This window comes from Pyxicephalus adspersus, chromosome Z (genome assembly GCF_032062135.1).
Source record: "Pyxicephalus adspersus chromosome Z, UCB_Pads_2.0, whole genome shotgun sequence".
NCBI lineage: Eukaryota > Metazoa > Chordata > Amphibia > Anura > Pyxicephalidae > Pyxicephalus > Pyxicephalus adspersus.
The window spans coordinates 79985081-80010792 of record NC_092871.1 but is presented as its reverse complement, the minus strand read 5'-3'; the positions used below and the strand labels follow the sequence as shown (position 1 = coordinate 80010792).

The following is a 25712-nucleotide window of genomic DNA, read 5'->3' as shown; positions in this document are numbered from 1 at the left end:
CAGTGTTTCCTGACCTTTTTAACATGGGGAACCCATGAAATAACTTTCAGGAAACTCCTTATAAGTGCTATATCCACAGCTCATAGTATATTAGTATGGTGATCAATAGGAAGAATTCCTCTTACATTATTGTTATTATTATTATCAAGAATAATAATAATATTAATAAACAGTATTTATATAGCACCAACATATTACCCAGCACTGTATATTAAATAGGTGTTGCCAATGAAAGACAGATACTGACAGTGACACAGAAAGAGGAGAAGACCGTGCCCCGAAGAGCTTACAGTCTAAGACATTGCTGGTCAGTGGGAAGAATGCTGCTCTTACAGATAGAACATTGGTGTCAGATGTAACAATTGTTCATTGTTCAACGAAACTCGAAAATCCTCTGGAGGAACTCTGGTTGAGAAACACTGGTCTTATATATTCTCAAATTCTTTATTAGTGCATGAGCAGTTCTTCCGTCAGACATGTACAGGGGAATGACCCTCAAAATATACCATGAAGCATACAACTCACATCACCGTGCTTTGCTTAAGGGTTACAGTCACTCCTCCTGGTACATAGTAGGTTAAATTAAAAAAAAGACATAAGTCCATCAAGTTCAACTGTTAGGGAGATAAACATATCCCAGACATAAAACCCTAGATGACCCAGATGAAGGCAAAAAATTTTGGTACATATTGCTTCAACAGGAAAAAAAATTCTTCCTGATTCCATGAAGCAATTGGATGTTGCCTAGATAAATAGTCTATATTCTTTCCTTAAAAGTTTTATTACCCAGTTATATTCTTGTGCTTGTAGAAATCCTCCAGCTTTTTCTTAAAGCAATCTATAGTAGTTGTTGAAACTACTTCCTAAGGGAGCCGATTCCACATTTTCACAGACCTTACATTGAAGAATCCCTTCCTTATCCGGAGCTTAAACTTCTTTTCCTCCAGACGCAAATAGCGTCTCTATATGGACCATTTATATATTTATACAGGGTGATCATATCCCCCCTTATACGTCTCTTCTCAATGGAGAATAGATTCAGTTCAGCTAATCGCTCCTCATAGCTGAGCTCCTCCATTCCTTTTTTAGTTGTCATGGGGGATGCAGATTTATATCACAACTTTTGGGATTGTCCCTAAATGAAATCATTCAGCAGGATATTAGCCAATTATGCATCTTCTTAATTAATTTTGTACCCGTTTACTGAATGGGCAATAGTGGGTGTAAATCCTTAGCAAGAGTGTTCGAACCACCAGGGAGAGTTGAAACCATTTATTTTAAAAAGTTGAACTTGATGGCTTTTTTTTCAACTTGTGTAACTATTATATCATTGCTTGCTAAGAAAACAATCTTACATTGATTTTCAAAAAACATGCATACTGTATAACAGTGGTCCCCAACCTATTGGTTGTAATGGACCACTAAATCTAACAGCGCATGCGCAGGGAGCCGTGTGTCACTCAAAGGGGAAGGAATTTCCCCCCGAGTGATGTCATCATGCCAGAACCTTCCCATTCACCCATTGCAGGTCTGAGCCGCAATGGGAGAGTGAGTGGGTTGTGTCCAGAGACACAACCCGCCCACTGCCCTAAGCCTGCAATGCGTACAGGAGGCGTGGTTTGCGGCTCCGGTCAGTGCGCCCCCCCCGAGCGGTGTCCTTCTCCTGACCCCATTGGGGGGTGCACCAGCCAGGGCCACAGACCACAAAAATTCTCTTTCTTGCAGACCACAAGTTGGGGACTGCTGCTCTACAGGATTTCCTATTTTGACAGCTAAGCACCCTCACAAGTGGCCACTATGTGACAGAAGCAGTCATTGTTTTAATAGGAACCGAAATGAGAGATTTCTCAGTGAATTTCAAAGTAATTGACAGGGGAATCATTTATAAATAATGTCCTTAGTTTTGGGGTTATGTGAATCTTTTATAACCAGTAAACAAAGCATGAACTATGATGATAGTATGATCTTTTGAACTTCTTGGTAGATATTGAGATTCCTTTCCATTGGCCCCCTTATCCTTGGTTTGATCATTTATTTTGGTACATTTAAAGGTCTTGTCCCTCCCACAGTCTAAGAATGGACCCTGAAAAAGAGACAGCTAACCAATGAGCTCATTGCTTTGGTCTACCAACCAATCAATAGGCTCTTGGTGCTGCAGAACACCTCATTGGCTGGAGCTGCTTCCCTCTCCCCAATGCTGACCTCAGCTAAACAGTAACTAAACACTCATACCAAGGCCAATTCAAGTGCTCTAATTACATAAATGCAAAACTGCGATAATGTGTGTTTTTTGGGGTTAAGTTTCAATAAAACGCTCTCCCTGACGTCAAACAAGCCTTAGAAATAGATATAACCCCATGTTTATGTTTTTCATTTACGGCTGTCGTTCTCCCATAACAGAGGCTCCGCCCACAACAGATGCGACTATGGTTCTCTCTTGTTTCACGACACCTCTTTTTACGGTTCTCTGCTTTACATTCTCCGAGACACCATGTCGCGACGAAGTAAGTCTTTCCCGAGTTCCTGTTTTTGTATCCACCCGTTTCAGGCTTCCGTTCACTAATATATTTGTTTTATCCCGCAGAACACCGAAAACCGGGGAAGGGATCCGGCAAACCACAGGTACTGGCAGAGCATGCCGTGTGGCTCGTGGGCTGTGGGCGGAGCGGGGCATGCTGGGAAATGGAGTTCGTGGGGCTGTAGAAGAATATTAGCTGGCGCTCGGGGGAAACTACAATCCCAGCATGCTGTGCGGCTGCATGTGGTGATATGTGAAGTTGTGTTGTGAGGCATGGAGTGTGTTTGTTGTATTTCAGGAAAATTGATTGGCGAATTTGTACTCTTTAGAATGCATAAAGTCATGTCTGTAGTAATGTGCTTAAAATTAACAAGTGAATAAATATACATTTGTGTGTGTATATATATATATATACATTACTAATGTGAATTAATACTTACTTGTCGCAGTTCTTGTCTCTGGAGTGACTGCTTTTCTTTTGAGTGAAGCTGCCATAAGAAATGTGACGTTCAACACGCTTTCTGGTGCGTTATATACTCTGTCCCCTGCTGAACATTATGGTTGTGTCCGCCAGTCTCTTTGCTGCTACAGGACACAATAGTAACCTAGAAGACAGTGGATGATACCACTTACGCTGTGGGGGGCAGTTGTGAATGCTTTGCTGGCCAGGTTTGTTTTGCAAAGGAGCAGTTCTTTATATAATTATATAATAATATTTAATAATCATTAATACATAGTATTTATATAGAGCCATCATATTACGCAGCGCTGTACAAAATCCATAGTTGTGTCACTCAAAAGAGCTCACAATCTAATGTCCCTACCATAGTCATATGTCTTTGCTACAGTTCAAGGTCAATTTTTTGGGGAAAGCCAATAACCTAACTATATGTATTTGGAATGTAGGAGAAAACCGGAGTACCTGGAGGAACCTGCAAACTCCATGCACATATTGCCCTGGCTGAGATTCCAACCTGGGAGCCAGCGCTGCAAAGGCCAGAGTACTAACCACTGAGCCTGGATGCGTAAAAGCTGGCAGGCTCTATAGCAATTAAAACATCCGAAGAGCGATGAGTTCTTTTGTTAAAAGGGCCTTCTGTTCCTTAAAAGCCCATTTTCATAAAATAAAATAAAAAACGTATCACTTCGTGACAGGACAGAAAGTCATTATGGATCTCTTTAACGTGGACACATTTTAGTAGGGAGCAGAAACTTACAATTTCTGACATTGTTATTATCGCCCTCTGTCCTTTCCTATCTGCTTATTCGTCAGATCTATTTAAGGTCCCTTTGTTCTTCACACATGGAGAGAAAGTTGGGTAAGATCTTAGTGCCACTGACTAAAATGAAAATAACTCAACAAAATCCCAGACACCAAGGTCCGATATTAATAGCAAAGTTTATTGGACTTCCGTAGCCAAACCAGACGTGAACTTTCTGGGCTCAGCAAATACATTTATCTAAAATTGAATCTATGCCTAAGGATGGAGTTTAAGAAAATTTTTCTAGTTTATACTAAACTTTGCTTTTCATTGTGGAACTCCACTAAACCTTTCATTTGATAATAAACCTCTGGATTTAGCTATAGAACTTAAGTGAGTCTTCAGGTTGATACTAGACCTTAAGGCTTTGGCTATGGAACTCCAGTAAATCTTACAATGGATACTAGGCTTTTGGTTTTTGCTACGGAACTCCAGTAAATTTCTAAATTGCTATTAGACCTTCTGTTTTGACTATTGAATGCCCAACAAATCTTAAAATTGATAATAGATTTTCTGTTTTGGCTCCATAAAATTTCTAGTTGGCTACATACCTTAAGTATGTCTACCAATTGAAACTAGATATTCAGTTTTGATTATAGAACTTCAGTATATTTTCATTTGATACTAGATCTTTTCTTTTGATTATAGAACTTCAGTATATCTGCCAATTGATACTAGACCTTCTGTTTTGGTTATAGAACTTCAGTATATCTTCCAATTGATAATAGACCTTCTGTTGTGATTATAGAACTTCAGTATGTCTTCCAGTTGATACTAGACCTTCCGTTTTGGTTATAGAACTTCAGTATACCTCCCAATTGATACTAGACCCTTCGTTTTGGTTAGAGATCATCAGTATATCTTCCAATTGATACTAGACCTTCTGTTTTGGTTAAAGATTTTCAGTATGTCTTCCACTTGATACTAGACCTTCCATTTTGGTTGTAGAACTTTTGTATATCTTCCAGCTGATACTAGACCTCCAGTTTTGGTTATAGAACTTCAGTATATGGTTCAGTTGATACTATACCTTCAGTTTTGGTTATAGAACTTCAGTATATCATCCAATTGATACTAGACCTTCAGTTTTGGTTATCGAACTTCAGTATATCATCCAATTGATACTGGACCTTCTGTTGTGATTATAGAACTTCAGTATGCCTCCCAGTTGATACTAGACCTTCCGTTTTGGTTATAGAACTTCAGTATATCTCCCAATTGATACTAGACCTTTCATTTTGGCTAGAGATCATCAGTATATCTTCCAATTGATACTAGACCTGTTTTTGTTATAGATTTTCAGTATGTCTTCCAATTGATACTAGACCTTTCATTTTGGTTATAGAACTTCAATATATTTCCAGTTGATACTAGACCTACCATTTTGGTTTTAGAACTTTTGTATGTCTTCCAATTGATACTAGACCTCCAGTTTTGGTTATAGAACTTCAGTATATGGTTCAATTGATACTATGCCTTCAGTTTTGGTTATAGAACTTCAGTATATCATCCAATTGATATTAGACATTCCGTTTTGGTTATAGAACTTCAGTAAAACTCCCAAGTGATACTAGACCTTTCGTTTGGTTAGAGATCATCAGTATATCTTCCAAATGATACTAGACCTTCTGTTTTGGTTATAGAACTTCAGTATATCTTCCAATTGATACTAGAACTTCGGTTTTGAATACAGAATACTTTTTAGTTCATGCTACGTCTTCCATTTGGCCTATAGAACTTCAGTAAATCTTTCAAATGATACTGGACCTTGGTATACATTTCTTTGTTGTTGAAGTTTTCACAAAGGATAGGAACAAAACCAATAATGTATAAGAAGAAAAAAATATGGTATTTTTTCAGAACAAACCCAAACAAATATATACATGAGAGGAAAAAAGGGAGGTCAAAATATTCATGTCACCATTACATAGAAAAATTACACATATTGCCAGCAGAAATCACTTGATGTAGTGCACCCATCTTTGGCACAAATGGGACATTTATTGTGGGGCAGGGTAAGACGTTTCTTAAATTATAAACCTGACAGAAATGTTGATTCTTTACCACTTTATCCATAATAAAAAAGAAAGAAAAAGCAGGATATGTCTTAGGTTTTAGGTGATTGTTTGCAGATGTTGCAGAAGATGTTGCATTAAACATTATTATGCTCACTAACTTTATTCAGAAATTTCTCTTCAATAAAGTCCCGGAACACCAGAGGTTCATTGTCTTGTTTTGTCCATCAGGGGAACCATCTGCAGAATCCTGGGAAAAATGTCAAAAAGGATCCTGGAGTTCCCAACCTAACTCACTTCAAGGAACAGGCTAAAAAAGAGGCCGAACAGAAGAAAAAAAGGGTAAGCATGAATCCAGCTATTTGTCATTTGCCAGTTTACATTATATGTAGGTTTATTCCAAGTGCGATATATTTTTTCAGATGTGCTGTATGTCATCCTGGAAAAATGGGGCAGGTGTTATAAATTCTCAAATGGATTAGGCCTGTTTGTAAGCAGTTTGTGCCTGATTGATGTCACAAGTGTGCTGAACACCTTCACAAAACCATGTTTTACTGGATGTCTTTGGCTTTTATGCTATGGGACATTTTGGGATTTCAGTATTTAATGCACAGGTGTCAAACACAAGGCTCATGGGCCAACTGAAGATGTTGGCACCCAACGCTTCTTCAGCGCCAACATGAAGAGGAATTTCAGAACAACGAGGGACCGGATCGTGGGAAGGACCAGCTCCATCGAGGGACCTGAAGAATTAATTAATATTTTAATTAATATTGTTTTATGATATTGTTGCATATTTCTTTCTGTCAATCACTTGCACAACTGAATCAGATTAAAATTAGGATACTGTATATGGTAAGCTCATCATGTTCTACATTTCTGAACTGTGCTACCAGTCTGAGATGTTTTTTGATCAATGTGAAGAGTAGCTCAGGTAAAACATTACCAGTTTGAGGAACTCTTATGATATTTTTTAGTCAAGTTAGGTGACTTAGTTGTAATATTTGAACCGGTTAAAAACTTCAACGGCTGGAGTTACTAAAGCTAAACACCAGGCAAATGGCTAAATACATATTTGTATTTTATTTATGTGAATTTGGACATGTCCAAAGATTTTTAATTCTGTTTATTCAGTCTCATAATCCAGACAGTTGTAATCTGAGTTTAACACCTAAAGCCTAAAACCCCTTTGCAAGCTACATTGCTTTAAACATATTTGCTTGTACATCTGTTTGTATGATGGTAGGAGTGAAAGAATAATGCACTTTTGTGGTTTGGTATCAGCCTTTACTAATATTTTCATGAAATTATACCACCAGCAACTATAGCTCACTTTCTTCAGGACTTTGAGTGAGTTGTGTGATGTTAATTAGATGGAGATTATTGAAGTGTCTAAGTATTTATATTTACTGGTACCAGAGCATAATTGGGCTTTGATGGAACAAGAGCTTACTGGTGAAGTCATCATTCTGCCCTCTCCTACTGTTGTAGCTGTACACTGGGAAAGTTTATTGATTTTCTAATTATTGTATAAACATTTATCAAAATTAGTAGGTAAATAATGTGTTATCCATGGTTCCCACATTTTCAGGAATTTGTCATGTAAAATAGCTGACATTAATTAGATACCATGAGATTTTTTTTTTTTACTTGTGTTATACTTGGTGTATTTGAACTCCAAGCTTTAGCTAACACTTGTTTAGCTGCTGTAAAAATGAATTGTAATAAATGAAATCGAAGAAACATACAATGTTCAGATTTAACATTTAGTAAGGCTACTTTTGGATGCTTTGATATGGATTTTCCAAATACTGTTTAAACACATCAAACCAATAATTGTGTATTTTCGGGCATTCCCACCAGATGAGGTATAATGTACCTTTAACTGGGCACCCTCTGAAGTACAATACGGAGAAATCGGCCTAAAATACTATATACCAACACATTGGAAAGGACCTAGAGAGTTTGATTAAGAACCACATAGAGGAGTTTCTGCTAGAAAATAATATTATAATTGATAGTCAGCATGGCTTCAAGAAAGACCAAAGTTGTCAAACAAATTTACTCTCTTTTTATGAGGAAGTAAGTAAACAGGTAGACAGTGTGGAATAGCCGTTTATATAGTTTACTTGGACTTTGCTAAAGCATTTACCACTGTACCCCACAGATGGTAAATATGCAAGTTAGGGTCAATAGGTTTGAAAAAGTCCATCTGTAAATGGGTGGAGAACTGGCCTAAAGATCGCATCCAGAGAGTTGTAATTAATGATTCATACTCTGAATGGTCTAAGGTTATTAGTGGTGTACCCCAGGGTTCAGTGTTGGGACCTTTACTGTCTAACATCTTAAAAAAATGATATAGAGTTTGGTGAATAAAAGTACCATTTCTGTGTTTGCAGATGACACCAAACTATGTAATGGAACCAAGTCCATACAGGATGTCTATAATCTACAAGCAGACCTGGGTGTACTGTTTGATTGGGCAGCCGAAAGTGGCAAATGACATTTAATATAGATAAATGTAAAGTTATGCATTTGGGAGCTAACAACATGCGTGCTTCATACTGTCTAGGAGGAATACTTTTGGGAAGTCAAAAATGGAAAAGGATCTGGGGGTTCTGGTAGATCATAGACTTAATAACATCATGCATTGCCAAGCTGCAATATGTAAAGCTAGCAAAACACTTTCTTGTATTAAAAGAGGAATAGAGATGGAGACATAATCCTGCCTCTGTACAAAGCATTAGTAAGACTACATCTGGAATATGCAGTCCAGTTTTGGGCACCAGTTCACACCAGTTGTGGAATTGGAGAGAGTGCAGAGAAGGGAAACTAATAAAAGGAATGGAGGAGCTCAGCTTTGAGGGGAGATTAGCTGAACTGATTTTATTCTCCCTTGAGAAGAGACGTATAAGGAGGGATATGATCACCCTGTATAAATATATAAATGGTCCATATAGAGAACTCTCTTCCCATTATTCACTTTGACATCATTACAAAGAACAAGAGGGCGCTCTGTGTATGGAGGAAAAGAAGTTTAAGCTCCGGATAAGGAAGGGATTCTTCACTGTGAGGTCTGTGAAAATGTGGAATCGGCTCCCTCAGGAAGTAGTTTCAGCCATTACTATAGATTGCCTTAGGAAAAAGCTGGATGGTTTCTAGAAGCACAGAATATAACTGGGTTCTAAGGTTTTAAAGTAAAAATAACAATGACAGTTGATCCAGGGAATATTTGATTGCCTCATGGTCTCAGGAATTATTTTTTTTCCCCTTTTTAAGCAAAATGTACCAGGGTTTTTTTGCCTTCCTCTGGACCAACTATGTCTATAGGGTTCTATTTCTTTCTGGGATATGATTATTTCCCTAGTGGTTGAACTTTTTCAACCTGACCTACCATGTAACTATGTGTGTGTGTGTGTGTATATGTATATATATATATATATATATATATATATATATATAAATATTATTTTATTGTCGTATATTATATTTTTGTGTGACAATAAAATATTGCCTTGATCAGGGCCAGGGCTACAAGGTTACAATTTTGCAACTCTTGCCAAAATAATTGATTTGCAGGGTGCTTTGGGAATTGTAGTCTATTAGGTCTGAATGTAAGCTGTCTGTACTGCAATATATGTGCTGACTAACTACTTACTCTCTTTGCAGGTGGAAGAGATGAGAGCGAAGCAAAAAGCTGCAAGGCAGACAGAGATGGCCAAGAGGAGAAGCTTGGACACCTTCCAAAAAGATGTGCTGAGACGGCAGAGGGAGTTTGAACAGAAGGTAATTTTTTGGAAAATAGGTTGCTTGATCTATTATGGCATTTCTAGTCCTTGGTGACTGCATGATTTTGAAAGTGGGATCGTTGCTTGCATGGAGGATTTATAAAGGAAGCTATAATGGTTTTTGGTCATTTTAACCCACCTGGTGGTGTTCCCGAGTGTGGCTCGGGGTGAAATCTCTTTACAGAAAGTGGTAATCCCGAGCCACACTTGGAGTAGAATTAAGGGCTTGCCTGGTCCTCACAAGCCCGTCGGGTCCTCCAGCAATGCCGGCCTGAGGAAGGAACCCTGGTTGAGAAACAATGCCTTGTAATGTGTATGTAAATGACAGGCCGGGCTCAGAGGAAATGAACAGGATGACAGAGTATTGTTGTGTCTGAATAGGACCAGCAATGCCAAGACAAGGCCAAACAAATAAAAATTGGAGTTGCACTTTAAGCATAACTGCCAAAGGAAGAACATTTATAGAGTTTGCATAGAGCTACACCTGCTGAAGAGCAGGTCTTTATATTAGCCAGTAAATGGCCCCAACCTCAGAAAATGAGGAGCACATTTTCTGTACTTGCAGGGTTTAATATGTGGCTGTATGAGGTATACTACATGTTAATGATTATTATTTGTGTATGAATTAAATGGTCTTTGTTGGTATGAAGCATGTTATAGTGTATAGAATTAGTGACATTGCTGGCAGTGATAAAACATCCACACTAGCCAAGCTTGGCTTTATCAATATAGGGCAGCTGTATGAATATAGCAAACAAAGCAGTCTGGTGCATATGAGGTAACTGTTGAACTTTTTTTCCAGCAGATATTCATTTTATATGTGTGAAGTTCATAAATCAGTCAAACTGTGTTTGTTGAATGCTCAGTTTCAGAGTGATAATGTAATATTTCTGTGTGCAGGAAGCCGATCTGAGGAGCTTGGAGAAACATGAGCAGCTGGAGAATGAGAATTCCAGGAAAGCGTATTACCGTGAATTTAAAAAGGTCAGCACTAACACTCTATAATATGTTTTGGATATTGCAGTCACTGGTTCTGGTTGTGCTTTGATTGAAGACATTTTGACATTTTAAAGTCAATTTAAATTTTTTTATTTTTCCCCACACATAACAGTTTGCTACTGATATTTACATGGAAATGTTTTAAATGACCAGTTACCAGAAAATGCTGCTTCTTGCCCTTCCATCTTGGTGTTCTATATAACTATAGCTATATAACTATAGTAAGCTATAGCTTACTATAGAGTAACAACCACATTCCCAATGTCCTCCCACAGGTTTGTATTGCAGAGAAGGTAAAGGAGTGTGTTTGACCAGTTCTATTAGTGAATGCTATTTACAGAGGTCTAGCTTTGAAGCCCTTTGGACACCCTGCACAACCACTGTAACAAAAAAGTGGATAAGCTCAGTATGTATTTCTTATCATTAGTTATGTAATAAATATTCATAAACATGACCAACACATAACAGTATACACAGGCAGATCTCCAATCCAGGACATCCCATGGCCCTGGACATAAACCTTTAAGCCTAATGAGAAAATAAAATAGAATTACTTTGCATAAAAGTAGTAAAGCAAAGTAAATGGAGAGAGAGAATAGTAGAGAGAGACAAAGTAAATGGAGTCTGAGAATAGGCACACCAACCACAATGCAGCTCCTGCTGCCTAAACACTCAATTGTCAGGCTTATTCAATGGCACGTATAGCAAATGTCTCTGGACAGGCAATTGGCGACTTTGAGATAATCATCATTTGGGTAATCACCTTGTGGGGTTATAGGTGTTTTTGCATATTCCTATAGCAATACTATCCTCTACAATCTATTATGAATGCTGCAGCCAGACTCATCCATCCTTCCCATCACTCCCTTCTGCTGCATCTCTTTGTAGTTCTCTTCATTGGCTTCCATTTCACCTTAGAATCAAATTCAAGCTCCTGTGCTTTGCCTTCAAATCCCTCCACAGTTCTTGTCCCACTTACCTTTCTGACCTGATAGAAAAATACTCCCCTAGCCGCTCTCTTCACTCCTCCAATGACTTACTAATGACTTCCTCACTTAAAACCTCCTCGCGCACAGCTGCACCGATGTTTCTAGAGCTGCCCCGACTCTCTGGAATGGTCTTCTTCGCCCTATTCGGCTTTGCTCCTACTTTCTGCGCATTTAACAGATCACTTAAAACCCATTTTTTTTAAAACTTGCCTACCCATCTTCTTCTGTCTTTTAAAACGCTCACTACTTCCCACCTCTACATATCTCCTCTCCTATTGTCTGGTACTTCCCCCACCTCTTAGATTGTAAGCTCTTCGGGGCAGGGTCCTCTCCTCCTGTGTCACTGTCCGTATTCTTCTGTCATTGGCTACCCCTATTTAATGAACAGCACTGCATAATATGTTGGCACTATACAAAACCTGTTTATTAATAATAACAATAATAATTATAATAACTACTTGCTTAGGTTATGTATATTTTTTCCCATAGACACCAATTAAAGGTAAACATTGCTGTTTTCATTGACATTTAATTTTAGGTAGTACATATTCCATATTTGTAGTTCATCTGTTCATTACTGTTTAGCACATACAGTTTAGCACATGTAGCTTTCCTTTTTAATGGGCGTCGATGTGTCTTCTTTTGCTGAAAAATAGTAAATCTAGTTCCACCAAGACATTGTAATTTACTTTCTGTCTTTGTAGGCTTGTGACTTGTTCTAAGAGAGGGCAACAGTAGAACATAATTATGCTTCATTATTATTGAAAAAGCACAAATTGAACTTACACGCTGTAAATTAAAAACTATATTTTATTGTTACAATTGAATGAAATTATTTCTACCCCTGTTACTAGAATAAGTAGCTTTTCACACTCCAGGCCTAAAACATATTTTAGATAGACATGAGACCTTTGATCTGAATAAATGATCTGATCCAATATGAGTCTTAAGTAAATTCAATACCCAACTGAATAATCACATGTAGACAGATTAGACATTTTGATTACTATCATTTTTGACAAGCTGTGTCATGTTTACAAGAGATTGAGCAAATCCGACTGGGAAATTCTATTTGTCAACTCATTTGAACCCTGCAATTGGAAGGGCTGATTATTGATCACGTGTGTGATCTATTTTGATAGAGTAGTTGTTTATGCACAAATTAGCAGTAGACCGCTTACATATTAGGCTTAGGTCTACTTTCTTTCTGCAAGGAATAACACTGTTAAAATAAGTATGGAAACGTCTTCTATATGCTTGTGTTTTAATGGGATATTTGAACTTTTGTGGCCTTTTGTCTTGTAGGTGGTTGATGCTGCTGATGTTATCCTGCAAGTGTTGGATGCCAGGGATCCCCTGGGCTGCCGATGCCCTCAGGTAGAGCAGGCTGTGGTACAAAGCGGAACAAATAAGAAGTTGGTCCTAGTTCTTAATAAAATAGGTATTTGCCATTTATTTTTATAATTAGAGTCTACAAGACTGTATATTGCAGTATTGCAAAAACATCACAGTGTATAAGAAATAAGTACAAACATTTTTTAATTAAATGTTAAAGTTTTTTACTCTGGCTCTGAAAACTTTGTGGTTTGGGTAGCAGTCAGGAATAGCAAATTAGTTTATTGGCCAGATCAGCAATGTGTCCTCCTTTCTTATGCTTCAATGCATACTGCTGATCTATAGAATACTTGAATTGTTTTTTGTTTTTTTTTATTAAACTGCAGTTTTAGTTTCTTGCAGCGATGTTATACCAGATACTAATAGTGCATATCAACTTTATCAAGCATTTTTTTGTCTCCAAACCTTTACAGGCCACGTGGGAAAAAGGAAAAATAAATTGCGCATTTAGGAAACATTAAACTGCAATCTGCCCTTACCTTACAGTTCTACAGGCTCAGCTTCTTTACTGATATTGCTTACTACTGTGTGCATTAGATTCTGCAACAAGTAAAGCTACGTACACACTTCCAATTATTATCGTCAGAAAACGAACGACGAACGTTCCTGCACGATATATATGAACGATCGTATAGCACCGATCCTGCACATAGAGGTAACGACACGATCGTTCGTAGATATTGTACACACAATAACAAACCCATGTTTTTTTAATAAAGTATATGGTTTTATACGAACGATTTTTTGCCCAATCGATCGTTCGTCGTTCGATTGGAACGATAAAAATTGGAAGTGTGTACGCACCTTAAGATAGAGCCAGCTATAATTTCTGGCCTGAGTATCTAGTCTTAGATTGTCCAAGATATGACGGACCCTCATGGCACATAACAGCTCTCCAATGGTTTCTGTAACTGTACTAATTCCTTTATTCCAACAAACTAAACTAATGGCTACGAAGCATCCATGTTTTTCACTCTTCAGATATACTGCTATGAGGATGTAGGCACAAAGGCTTTAAAAGTGTTTTAGAATTTTTCCCAGAAAAGGGTACTGCTCAGGCCCAATTAACATTTTAATATACCAAAGAACATCTTTGAGTTTAGGTCAACTTTAAAGTGTACTTTTCCTTCATTTCTGATGTGTGTTTGGTTTGGAATTTGGTTATAAAATACCCTTTTTCATTATTCACTAATGTTACATTCTTGGTACATGATTAAATTACTTTTTTTCACCCCAGCTCTGATCAGAAACAATAAATAATAGCTTACATACAGTGACTCACAATAAGTACTGATTTGGACAGTGATGTTTACAAATAAAGAAAAGTAATAGTTGAAATCTGATGCTAAATCAGGTATATTTCAGGAAGTGATAAATTATGGTTTACAGTGAAGTTTACATTTAACTGATTTTCATATATTTATTGCAGATTTGGTGTCCAAACCCATAGTGGAGAAATGGCTAAAATATTTGCGGAATGAATTCCCTACTGTGGCCTTTAAAGCTTCTACACAGCAACAAAATAAGAACTTGGTAATTAAATTCTTAGAGTTTCTGAATTGTTCAGTCTACAAAAATGTACCAGAGGGCTACTGCTAAAAAATATAGAAAAATTTAAAGTGAATGTGGCACCTTGCCTTTTCTTGGTAAAGTGACAAGGTCTCTTGAAATCCTACCTCCTCTTTCCCTGACCCAATTTTCACTCCACTAACGCTCCTTTGGTATCAGTTGCTGTTGGTGCTTATGGATGTAGTGAAACATGTGTCTTTCTCTCATGATACAGTTCCTAGGCCTAATGACCAACCACTGGGCCTAAACAGTGACATGATGGAAGGGGGTGACACAATCCCTGAAAAGTACAGCAGTGTGAGGAGTGTGAGGATGATTATATCTAGGTAGAGCATGGGATTTAAAAAGACCGTGTCACTATGCGCTAAATAAGCAAGGTAATATGATCTGTGATGTTTCAAAGACCAAAGGCATACAGGTATTATTTAAAGCCTTTAATATTTTAGATGAATGATTGTGCAATTCTGATTCAATGAACTGTAATTTAACTTCTTTCGAGCAGAGCAAAGCCAGAGTTCTACTTTTTTTAATTGCCACAATTGCAGACAAAATGTTTGCTTTACCCAATATACTAATATTATGTGTGTGACTTTGTGTTATATCTGTCTATTTTGGGATTACAGGTAGTCCCCGAGTTAAGGACATGCATCATACAGACGATTCCTACATACGAACTGGCTTCCCTGCTCGCTCGTGTGCAGGACGGAGGCTGGAGGGGGGGGGGGGGGTTAGCATGACTTGCAGAAGAAATATTTTGCTAAACACAGCTAAGGTTATGGGTGATATTAAGGGATGAACTGTTTTGCAAGCTCTTGTAACTTTTCAATGACCAAGACAAACTCTGCAGTTGTTTCTGTTTGCATGTCAAAAGACAGCTTGCTCAAGAAGGTAATGAATGTCTAGGCTCCATAAAGATTTTTTTTTGCTTTGTTTGTGGTTAGCTCACAGTGAGCATTTTATACAGTAACTGACACCACGCTGCTTAATAATATGTTGAGACAAACATCTGTCCTAATTGCATGTAATAAAATAATGTACCTGTTCCGACTTACATACAAACTCAACTTAAGAACAAACCTATAGTCCCCGTCTTGTATGTAACTACCTGTATACAGGTTACCCATGACTTTTGTACTCTTCTTTTGCACTGCCCTAGGAAACACTGCAGAATGCAAATTTATTTTAGAGACGTCAAAATCACTTCTGCCCTGTTGATTTAAGGGGTGAATTTACAAAGGGGCAAAAAAGCCTAGGGGAGAGACTGGTCACGTGACATATCAAGAACATGATTAATTTTCCAATCACAAAGTTCTTTATGCAAGAAAAACACACACACTAAGACTAAGACTATGTACACATGTGTAATAATTGTCGTTGGAAAGGATTTTTCCTGATCCTTTACGACAGCATGATGCATGAACAAGCGCTGTACAGACATCACCTTTCTGCTCTATGGAGAGAGGAGAACGATGGAGCGGCAGACCGCTGTGCTCTCTTCCGCTTACTTGCATAGTTCATCATCCATGGATCCGGCAGGACAGCCGTTCGGACCATGAATGATGTGCACTGTACACCACTGTGCCAGATTCTCGTCCGATATCAGCCCTGAGCCGATTATCGGACGAGAAGCATTGCACTTGTGTACGAAGCCTAACATTAGTTAGCTTGCTATCATGCTTTAGTGGCTTTAGTGGCTTTAGTGCTTTCTGACTCCTGTAGCTGGAATAACTATGCGGGTCTGTGTTCTATTTTTCTTCTGAGTTTACAAGCTCAGTTTTAGACCATGGCCTCAAAAAGTATTGAAGCTGAAGAAAGCTAGTCTTAAATCTCAGTAGTAGGAGGTTATCATTTGCAGCCCCTGTATTATTTCAGCATTACTGTAAATATGGTATTTATGTGCTATATAGAATGCTGGAAAATGTAAGCTTTTTTTTGTGTCTTATGTAATGCGAAATATATTTGTTTCCACAGCAACAGAGTAGGGTACCAGTCGCCCAGGCATCTGAGGATCTGCTCAGCTCTGGTGCATGTGTTGGTGCTGACTGCTTAATGAAACTGCTTGGAAACTACTGCAGAAACCAGGACATTAAGACTGCAATAACAGTAGGAGTTGTAGGTAAGATATCTTTTAAGCCGTTACTACACTTGAAAGAATTCCGCTAAATTTGTAAAGCCGTCTATAATTGCATATTAAAACAGGATTCTGATGGTCATTGTACACTGTTACACAGGGCTGGAAGGGTGTATTAAGTGTGATATCAACATTGCAAATAAGCACCAAAGACAATTAAGCCCCAGATTAGTGACATTGCAGTAAAGCAGTATGATGTTGTTCTGCTATATTAAACCTCAGACTGCTTTTTTTTTTACCTTTTGGAGAACATGGCACCTTCTGCTCCTCCTTCCCTCATTACATATAGCACAAAACAGTGCTGTCTGTAAAGCACTCATTTGTTCTACTCTCACAAGACTTAATCATTAACTGGTATTTCCGGTGACAATTACTAAACATCAGCGTGCACTGGCTTTGTGATGCAAGTATTAACATTTTACAAAAATTTTCTCTATTTTGATATAGGAAAGTTAAGGGGTCATCATATACAGGGGCATTCAACAAAACTGATTAGAAAATAAAAGGTGGGAGTAGAGGCACAATGAGAAGACTGCCATGAAAAGGACTTTAAAGTGGGTTGGCATTGAGAAAGTTCTCTTCTGTACACTAGAAGAGGCAGTGGAATGAAAATGGTGCTGCCAGAGCGAAACACTAGCAGTCGGTAGCCCTAAGAAATATTAGTGTTACTTGACCGTTTCCACATGGGGGGAACTCCTTGAAATAACTTCATAGAACAACTACCTCTTATATTGTTTGCCAGTGGGAAGAAAGTCACCCATACAAATAGCCAAAAAGATCATTGGTGTCAGTTCTACTGACCTAAGACTCATAAACTGCTCATTGCTCAAGGAATCCCTAGATACCTCTGGAATATGGTGGCCTTTTATGCCGACCTTTACAAAGCCCATTCTTACGTCACTAACTGCACTTCTAAGGGGCTCACAATCCAATGTCCCTACCATAGTCATAGGTCATTAACCACTATAAGGATGGGTAGACTGGAAAATGTTTATTTGTATCCATGAATTTACAACATTATGTTGATACTTCATTATCTTTCCACTGGATCTTTTTGTTTGAACAAAATATGATGATGTAGATCCTTGCTTTGCATTGCATTGCCAGGGTGCCACAGTCCTTGATGTTTAGCTTCAAATTTCTCTTTTTCAGCTGAGTTCTGTCATGTGAAATAAATCAAATTATATTTACAAGGGCTTATCAAAGCATATGAAAGCAGCATTATCTTCCCATGTTTAGTTTCTTTGTGTTGCAAGCTTATCTAAAACACAACTCAAAGCAGTAAACAGTGTGCCAGGTCCAGAAATCTAATCAGCTGTTTTAGTGTTCTAACTCTAATTACATTAGTTGCTCATTAATTAATTTAGCAATCAAGGATGATCCAATATCTTGTTTCGCTATGTATTTACATAGACTATAAAATATTAGTACAACATTGTGGTGTTGTAGGTTTAAATAAAAAAAAAAAAAAAAAAAAGCTCTGTATGTGTTACATTACCCTCCTTGGCCAGTATATCAAACATATACACTACCTGGCTATTCACTGTGCCAGTCAGTGCTTCCTTTTAAATTTCCATCAGGCACCATTGATATGGTGTGCGAGTAATGACTACGAACTTCCTATGAGGTGAATAACGACCCTTTTTTAAAAGAATGGGAGAAACCAGCTTGGGAGCTAAAGCTAAACGTAAACCCCAGAAGACTGCAGGCTGAGGTCGGCGTCTAAGAGATTGTTATAGAACACCTTCATGAATTCTGTAAATCCCCTAGCCCTCTAAACTACCCTAGACTAAAATATTGCACTCCTCTCGATGTACCTACTTGACTCCTTAAATGATGGAAGCCTCTACACCCTGGCTGGTAAAAATCTCGTGCCAGCCTGCCCATGCCGGTGCACTTAGATTCCACAGACTTAAATAGTATATATTTCCTTAGCAATACAGGTACTTCTCATTTAGGTCTAGTCAGTAAGTGATTGCAAAATTACAAAAATTAGTGATCTATATTCTAGTATACATGTGGACAAGATTTAAGTTGTGATTCACTTTGCAGGTTTTCCAAATGTGGGAAAAAGCAGTTTAATCAACAGCTTGAAGAGGGCCCGAGCCTGTAATGTGGGAGCCACACCTGGGGTGACCAAGTATGTAGCGTATCCTCAGTACATTAGCTGTAGCAGTAAGCAAGCCAGCTGTAGTTAATGTGTAATACTATGAATGTGCTTTACACTCAGATGCCTGCAGGAGGTCCATCTTGACAAACACATCAAACTTCTTGACTGTCCAGGTATTGTAATGGCAACATCCACATCTGATGCGGCAATGATCCTGAGGAACTGTGTAAAAATTGAGCAGCTTTTGGACCCTGTGGGGCCAGTGGAGGCCATTCTGAGACGTTGCAATAAAGACCAGGTAATAGACTCAAGGAAAGGCCAGTGTGCAGATTTGTAACTTTAGTAAAATCTGAAAAGTATCTAGAAAGAATATGCAAGTCTGAACACAATCATTTTACTTTTTGCTCACATTTTTCACATAAAGAGAATCTCTAATCGTGGACACAGACATATTTATATAACTAGTTTTGCAAGGGTTAAATGGGTAAAAATACCCAGTCCAGGTCCTGGTCAGATGACAAAAATGTTTCAAGGGGCAATGATTTTGGCAATACTACTGCTGTTTCACAAGCCTGTATCTTGCCACGCAACACCTAGTTAAGTCCATTGCTTTCTGGATTAATGGCATAGTCTGTAGCTGAAACCCTGCCACTGTAATCTCCAGTGTTTGGGAAGGGTATTGTGTGAGACACATATAAAGGCAACTTTAGCTCAGTCAGAGAAGGGTAAAGAGACATTTTTTTCTATACACTGAGGCTTGTGAATCACATAGTAAATAGATTTGGTAGACTTAAGATGCGCTCCTAACATCTTTCCATTAAAGTGTATGACTGATGCGAGGACATCCAATGTCCGCTCTCCATTATGACAGTCATTTTCTCCCATGTGAAGGTGCTGTCATTTTACATGAGGTGAACTTGACATGCTAGTGACCTGATTTTAAACGTCTCTTTGCCTATACCAGTACATCATTTTACCTTTAGTTTTTCAATGCAATATGGAAGATTGATGTAAAACAAAATTATTGCTTATAAGATTACATTTTTGGAAATGTTCCCTTGTCCAGATTATGCAGCACTACAAGGTGACCGATTTCAGGGACACCCTGGAGTTCCTGGCCATGCTTGCTAAACGGCAGGGGAAATTGAAAAAAGGAGGAATGCCAGATCATGAAAAGGCTGCTAAATCTGTTCTGTCAGACTGGGTTAGGTAATGAAGTAATTCTCTATGTTCCTATTGTTAACTGTATGGCATGGAAAGAATAACATATACTTTCTAGAGGTTTAAATGAAGTTTGCCATTCTTTGAACATTGATTAAATCATTTTTTTTTACTATGTTTAGCAGTAAAGGGCTGACAGTGTGCTCCAGTGACCTACTGCAAAAAAAAGTTTGTACGCAAGGCTAAAAAAAAATCTTCAATTTCTAAATTTTTAAGAAATTTGGGAGATTAAAGTGAGAGTCTGGTCTAGCCATGTAGCATGGAAGTTTTAGTGCATTTGGTATTTCTGTGCTTATTTCCTTCTTACATATTTGGTAACTAGGAACCCCACAGTAGATTACTAATTACCTAGCTGTGGTGACTTCTGTCATTCCCTCTAGGGGAGAACGCAGCAGGATACCTCACACTTGTCCCCCCATTCTTCGCTCCAAAGAACTGAAGAGCACTAGTTTGTAATGAACTGATTATATATTTTGTGTAAGGAAACATACCTAGAGAAAAAACGAGCTGTCATTGTTTTCTATGAAATATAGTTTCCTGTCCCCCTTTAGCTTTGATTCCTTTTCACTCACTGGTCAGTAACAAGCATGCAAATTAGAAATTGAAAAGTGCTGTCAGTACTACTTATCTGCAGATATATATTATGTTAGATATAGATATATGTTAAGCTCTGTTGTATTTTACATTGTACTGAAACCATTGATTAGCATTACAGCCAACTAGCATCCGCTAAGCGAGATTAGCATTGGCAACCTCCCTATTTTCTCAGTAACATAAACCTTTCCTAAAATAAACAAAGGGAGTGTCATTGGTAATGCCCTGGAAATGTTAGTTGCTTGGTTGTTGTGCAGAATCTACTTTGGGAAAAATATAAATAAATTGGGTTAAATCAAGGTAAAAAAAATACCAAGGAATGTAACATTTCATAATTATAACTTTATTTTTTATGCAACCATTAAAAGTATTTACATTTTACCTAGTAACATGCTTACAGAAGGAAAGAACACAGCAGAAAGATGACTTACTCAATCTGTCCATTGGGCTTGCTTCATATTCGTAATCTGTTCTGTAAATGTAGCAAAGTGTTGTGATCCTTCTGACTGTGCTGTGTGGCAGAGTTGTGAAAATCTCAGGAATGATGATATATATATAATTCTTTATTACCTGTGAATTTAGATATGTTTTAGATTATGATTAAGATTAGTTTGCTTGATTTGCTCATTTGCAAGCCTTTTTTTAAAGTGACCTTCTTTTTCTTTCTGTAGTGGAAAAATTAGTTATTTTACACATCCACCGGAAACACATACGCTTCCCACACACATCAGTGCAGAGATTGTAACAGAAATGGGAAAAGCCTTTGACTTTGAAGCACTTGAATTGGACAATCATGAGTCTTTGTCAAGTAAGTGGAGGGAAGAATGCTGGGTTTAAGCACTTCACAAAACAGGGAATACTTTTTCTTTATACACACATCAGATGAATCTCACCCGACACGAACAGTCGGGCAAAAATTTGATGTGTACAGAGGTCACCCAACATTGAACATGGATTCATCCTAATGACTGCAATAGAAGTGAAGGAAGGATAGCAAAGTAGGGTGCCGCTCACTAGTTCTCTTTTCTCCAAAGAACAGAATGGCGCTGTCTGTACAGTGCTTCTTTGTTCATCTGCAACAATAATTGAACCTGTCTACACAGCCTTAGTGTATTCACTAAGTTTCACTTAGTGTAGCCAAAATCCTTGTGACAGAGGCCCTGGGAATTGTGAACCAAACATAATGGACATTAAAAAATTCACTCCTAATACTGTAAAAAAAACACTGCTTTTTTACAGTAGGAATTTCAGACAAGATTTTTTTCTGGAAATTTCTCAGAAATGTTTAACATTTCTAGATGTTCTCTATAACATAGCAATTTACGCAAAGTAGCTAAGTGAAGTGTTCACCATTCACTTGTTGTTTTAAATCCACATGTCCATAAGCATTGCCTCCCACAGACTAGAGATCAGTGGGTTTCAAAAGTAACACCAATAAAATCGGAGCTAGTACCAAAAGCCCTCTCTAATGATCTATGTGCATATTTCTACTTTTACTCGGGGAGTGCCGGCTTGTAAAAACCAAGAGAAGGACACTCGGCAAAACTCTGCAATAACAAATCAAGTATGGAAGGCTTAACTAATCCATAAAAATGACATCCATTAGGGTAAACCTTCATTGCATTTTTAGGAAAATATTTAGCTGTTCTAACAAACTGGAATTACATTGTAAATGTGAACTAAATTAAATTGTATCAGCATCCTTGGTTATAGAAGGCTGTGAAAGTTAGTTGAAGTGTTCATCTACTTTTAAATAAAATAACGTTTTACATATCTAAAGATGCGCACATTTTAGATACAGTTACATAGATAGAATGAAAAAAAGCTATATAAGGCTATTAAACAGGAACTAGACTGAAAATTGAAAAAAATACACTTACCTTCAATCCTGCAGGGCAGTCCGATCTATCTGGGGGTGTCTTGTATCAGGTCCCGCGTCGTCCCAACATCCCTCTCGGAGCCGGCGCTCCAGGCGCCACCACCTTCGCCTCCTTTTCCTGGTTCTTCTTACATCACCTGACCCAGGTGCGAGATCGGGTGACGTAGGATGAAAAAAAACTTGCTGATCTCACTGCTTGCATGGGATTGGCAAATGCTTCTGCTTGCGCAAAATGGCCCCTTTAGCGCATTATTTAGAGCAAGATGCCTAAACTAGGCGGACCCCAGAGCCACTCAAGATGCCTGACGTTGGTATCCTGGGAAGCTTTGCATTCCCATTTATAAAATTAGGGGTCGGTGATGCATTCTTTTAAAAACAAAAAAAACAGGGTGTTGCACTTAAAAAAAAAAAACCAAAAAAACAGAATTTTTACTGGTTGTTTACCTTTGTTTTGATTTTGCCTTTGCAGAAATCCAGTCGACTCCTCAAGGCATAGCTATGGAGCCTTCAGATCTGACTACTGGAGCTGGACAGGAGGTAGAGGATGTGGAGCTGGAAGAGTCAAGTGAAGAAGCAGACACACCAGCTAATGCAATGGATGAGGACCGAGATAATGAGGTAGAAGTAAAATAATGACGTCTGTTACTTACTGCTCTGTGTTGCAATGTTATGGTACCTTAAAAAAGTATTACAGGTTTACAGTTGACAACCAAACAGTTCTCACTCAGTGTTAATGTCTGTAATGATCAATGTTGTGGATCTGGAAAAAGCTCATCAACTGGTTTAGAACATGTTTCATTTCATGTAACCCCATTTACCTTTTTTATACATTTATATCAAATTATATGGAAATGTAAAATTATTTTATTTGTAGGTTAGAAAGTTTACTTTCTAAGCAAAAGTAGGTTATACAGTAGTACGTCTGAAAAGTCAGCATGTGTCTACCACGTGGAAGAGTCAGCTGGTTCGAGTCATAGTCCAGTAACTAGTAGATTTGGATCTGGATTCATGTCAAAGAAATATGAGATTAGGCTTGGAACACAGTGAGAATAGTTTTAGAACCTGTATTTATGTTGGTCTTAATCAAATCATTTGTGTAGTTTTAGAGAATAATACTGTTTGTGTGAAACATATTTTTATGATAGATGTTGGCTCTAAAAAGAAAAAAAACCCTAAGGTGCAGCAAGTTAAATTTGTTCCCCTCCATTGTAGGCAGCTGTGGGTCATTGGTAAATATGACACTTGACATGTCTTAGTCCCTTCAAGTGGTTATCTATAGCAACTACGTGGAGGGCATTTAAATACATGATTCGCTTCACATATCCTAAAGATACTACAATAAAAAAAAAAGGGAGGGGATCCCTTTGACCTAGTAGTTTTTTGGCATATTAAGATCTCAGTTTGTACCTATCACCCTGTTTACTGTGTTTACGACATGTTTTGCTGTATAAGCCTGGTTGTCTTTGTATGTGAAAATGTTCAATAAAAATTCAGTTTCAAAAAAAAAAAAAAGATCTCAGTTCACCTAAGTTATTTTTATTATGTTTTAAGCATGGCAATGTAAATGATTGCTATTTTTTGTCTAAATCTGGAGCTCTTCTGCTGTTTAACAAGTCTGCACAACAAGTCATTAGAAGCATGTAAGAAACCCTTTGAACACCAGATCTGCCGTTTTCGCCACCAACTGTTCAGATTGTAAACCAATACCTTCAAGTTTTTTGCAGTTAGTCTTTTTACATAAGAATCTGTTAATTTGCCCCTTTACAGCCAAGTGACAGATTCCCTTAAAAAAACCCACCCAACTCCAACCATCCCACTTGCTGTTCCTCTATCAGAGCCTTGGGAAATTCTTGGTGCTTGGGTATAGGAAGCATGCAACTTTCCTCTCTCTCATGGTACACTACATTGGCCCGAGCAGGTAATGGCGCATTCTCCCACCATGTCCAGAAGCATAAGGTATTTCCAACAGCTCCAAAAGTTCCATGCAGAGTGGAAACACTGCAAATGGCAATAAAAAGCCATACATTAATTTATTGATTTTTTGCATATTTAAATATTTGTATTATTTATTTTCTGACAGTTTGGGCCTATGACTGTGGAAATTAAAACAGCAAAAAGCAAAACACAGACTGAAACAGAGCCAATTCCTAAAGCACCGAGCTTAAAGGAAATTCAAGCAGTGGATCCTCTGCAGCAAGGCCAGGCATTAAAAGCAGCCAGCAAAAGGAGGAAAAAGTTGCAGAAAAGAGCAGGTAAGACAAAAAGGGATTGTCCCTTTTGTTTTACCTTAGTTGTACCTATTTTTTGGAGTAAACCAGAAACTGCAAAAGAAAAAGCTAGGGTGATTTTGTTGCTTTAGAGAGGATGATGCTAAATCCACTTTCCATACTGTTAAAGAGAACCACCCAAGATTCATTTTACAATGAAGGTTCCCAATCCAGGCCTTTATTACCTGACTCTTCGAAGCTGTGTTAGTTGTGGGCCACAAGGTCCTGTGCACCTTGTACTTATAAGAACATATTTACCAAGGAGCAGAATATCTTTGTTCTTACAGAAGAATATCTTTAGCTTTGAATGTACTTTAGTACATATATGTACAGTTAAAAGGTTTATCCTTTATAGAATTGGTATATTGAGAAACCAGAGCTTACTAAAGCATTCATTTTAGACAGGCTCTTTCCTAACCCATGTAATAGTCATATACAGACTTAACTTTTTGCAAACAAATTAAACATTTATATAAATCTAGCTTTAGGGATGTAGAAGATACTACAAACTCTGCATAACTGACCTTTCTCTCTTTCTTTACAGATAAAATTGCCACTAAATTATCAGACACCTTAACGCAAGCTATGAATTTTGGAATGAGTGACTGAAAAAAGATTAAAGAAGAATTTTGCCTTCTGTCCCAGAAACTGGTCACCCTACATCTGCCTTTTAAACATGGATACAGACTGTGTTGTGTAATGCTTAAAATATGTATCAGAGTTTATCAACCTTTGTCTAGTAAAGACACTTTATACCAAAGAATTTTCTTTTAAATTTGTTTTTAGACACTGTGTATTCCAACAGAATAATGCTTGAACAAAGCCATTGCAAAGTTGTGAGCTGTTTCTCACAAGCAAAATAATGATAGCGGAACTCCAGTCTTGCACAGTTGGACAGACTCTTATACGGACATCGCTTACTATGATTCCCCTATATACTATGGAACCGAGGTGTCAAATCAATAACACAGGGGG

The 25712-nt window shown here is 37.9% G+C and overlaps 1 protein-coding gene across 1 annotated transcript; it reads left to right on the top strand.

Moving 5' to 3' along the window:
* Window positions 1–2385: 2385 nt before the first annotated feature.
* GNL3L (G protein nucleolar 3 like) lies at window positions 2386–25500 on the top strand. The gene is made up of 15 exons (XM_072430077.1): window positions 2386–2504; window positions 2585–2622; window positions 6027–6137; window positions 9465–9581; window positions 10484–10567; window positions 12877–13012; window positions 14396–14499; window positions 16507–16651; window positions 18719–18806; window positions 18897–19074; window positions 19843–19985; window positions 21263–21399; window positions 22940–23088; window positions 24551–24722; window positions 25282–25500. The coding sequence occupies exons 1-15, from the start codon at window positions 2492–2494 to the stop codon at window positions 25344–25346; spliced, it is 1680 nt and encodes a 559-aa protein (XP_072286178.1). The 5' UTR covers window positions 2386–2491; the 3' UTR covers window positions 25347–25500.
* Window positions 25501–25712: the final 212 nt, after the last annotated feature.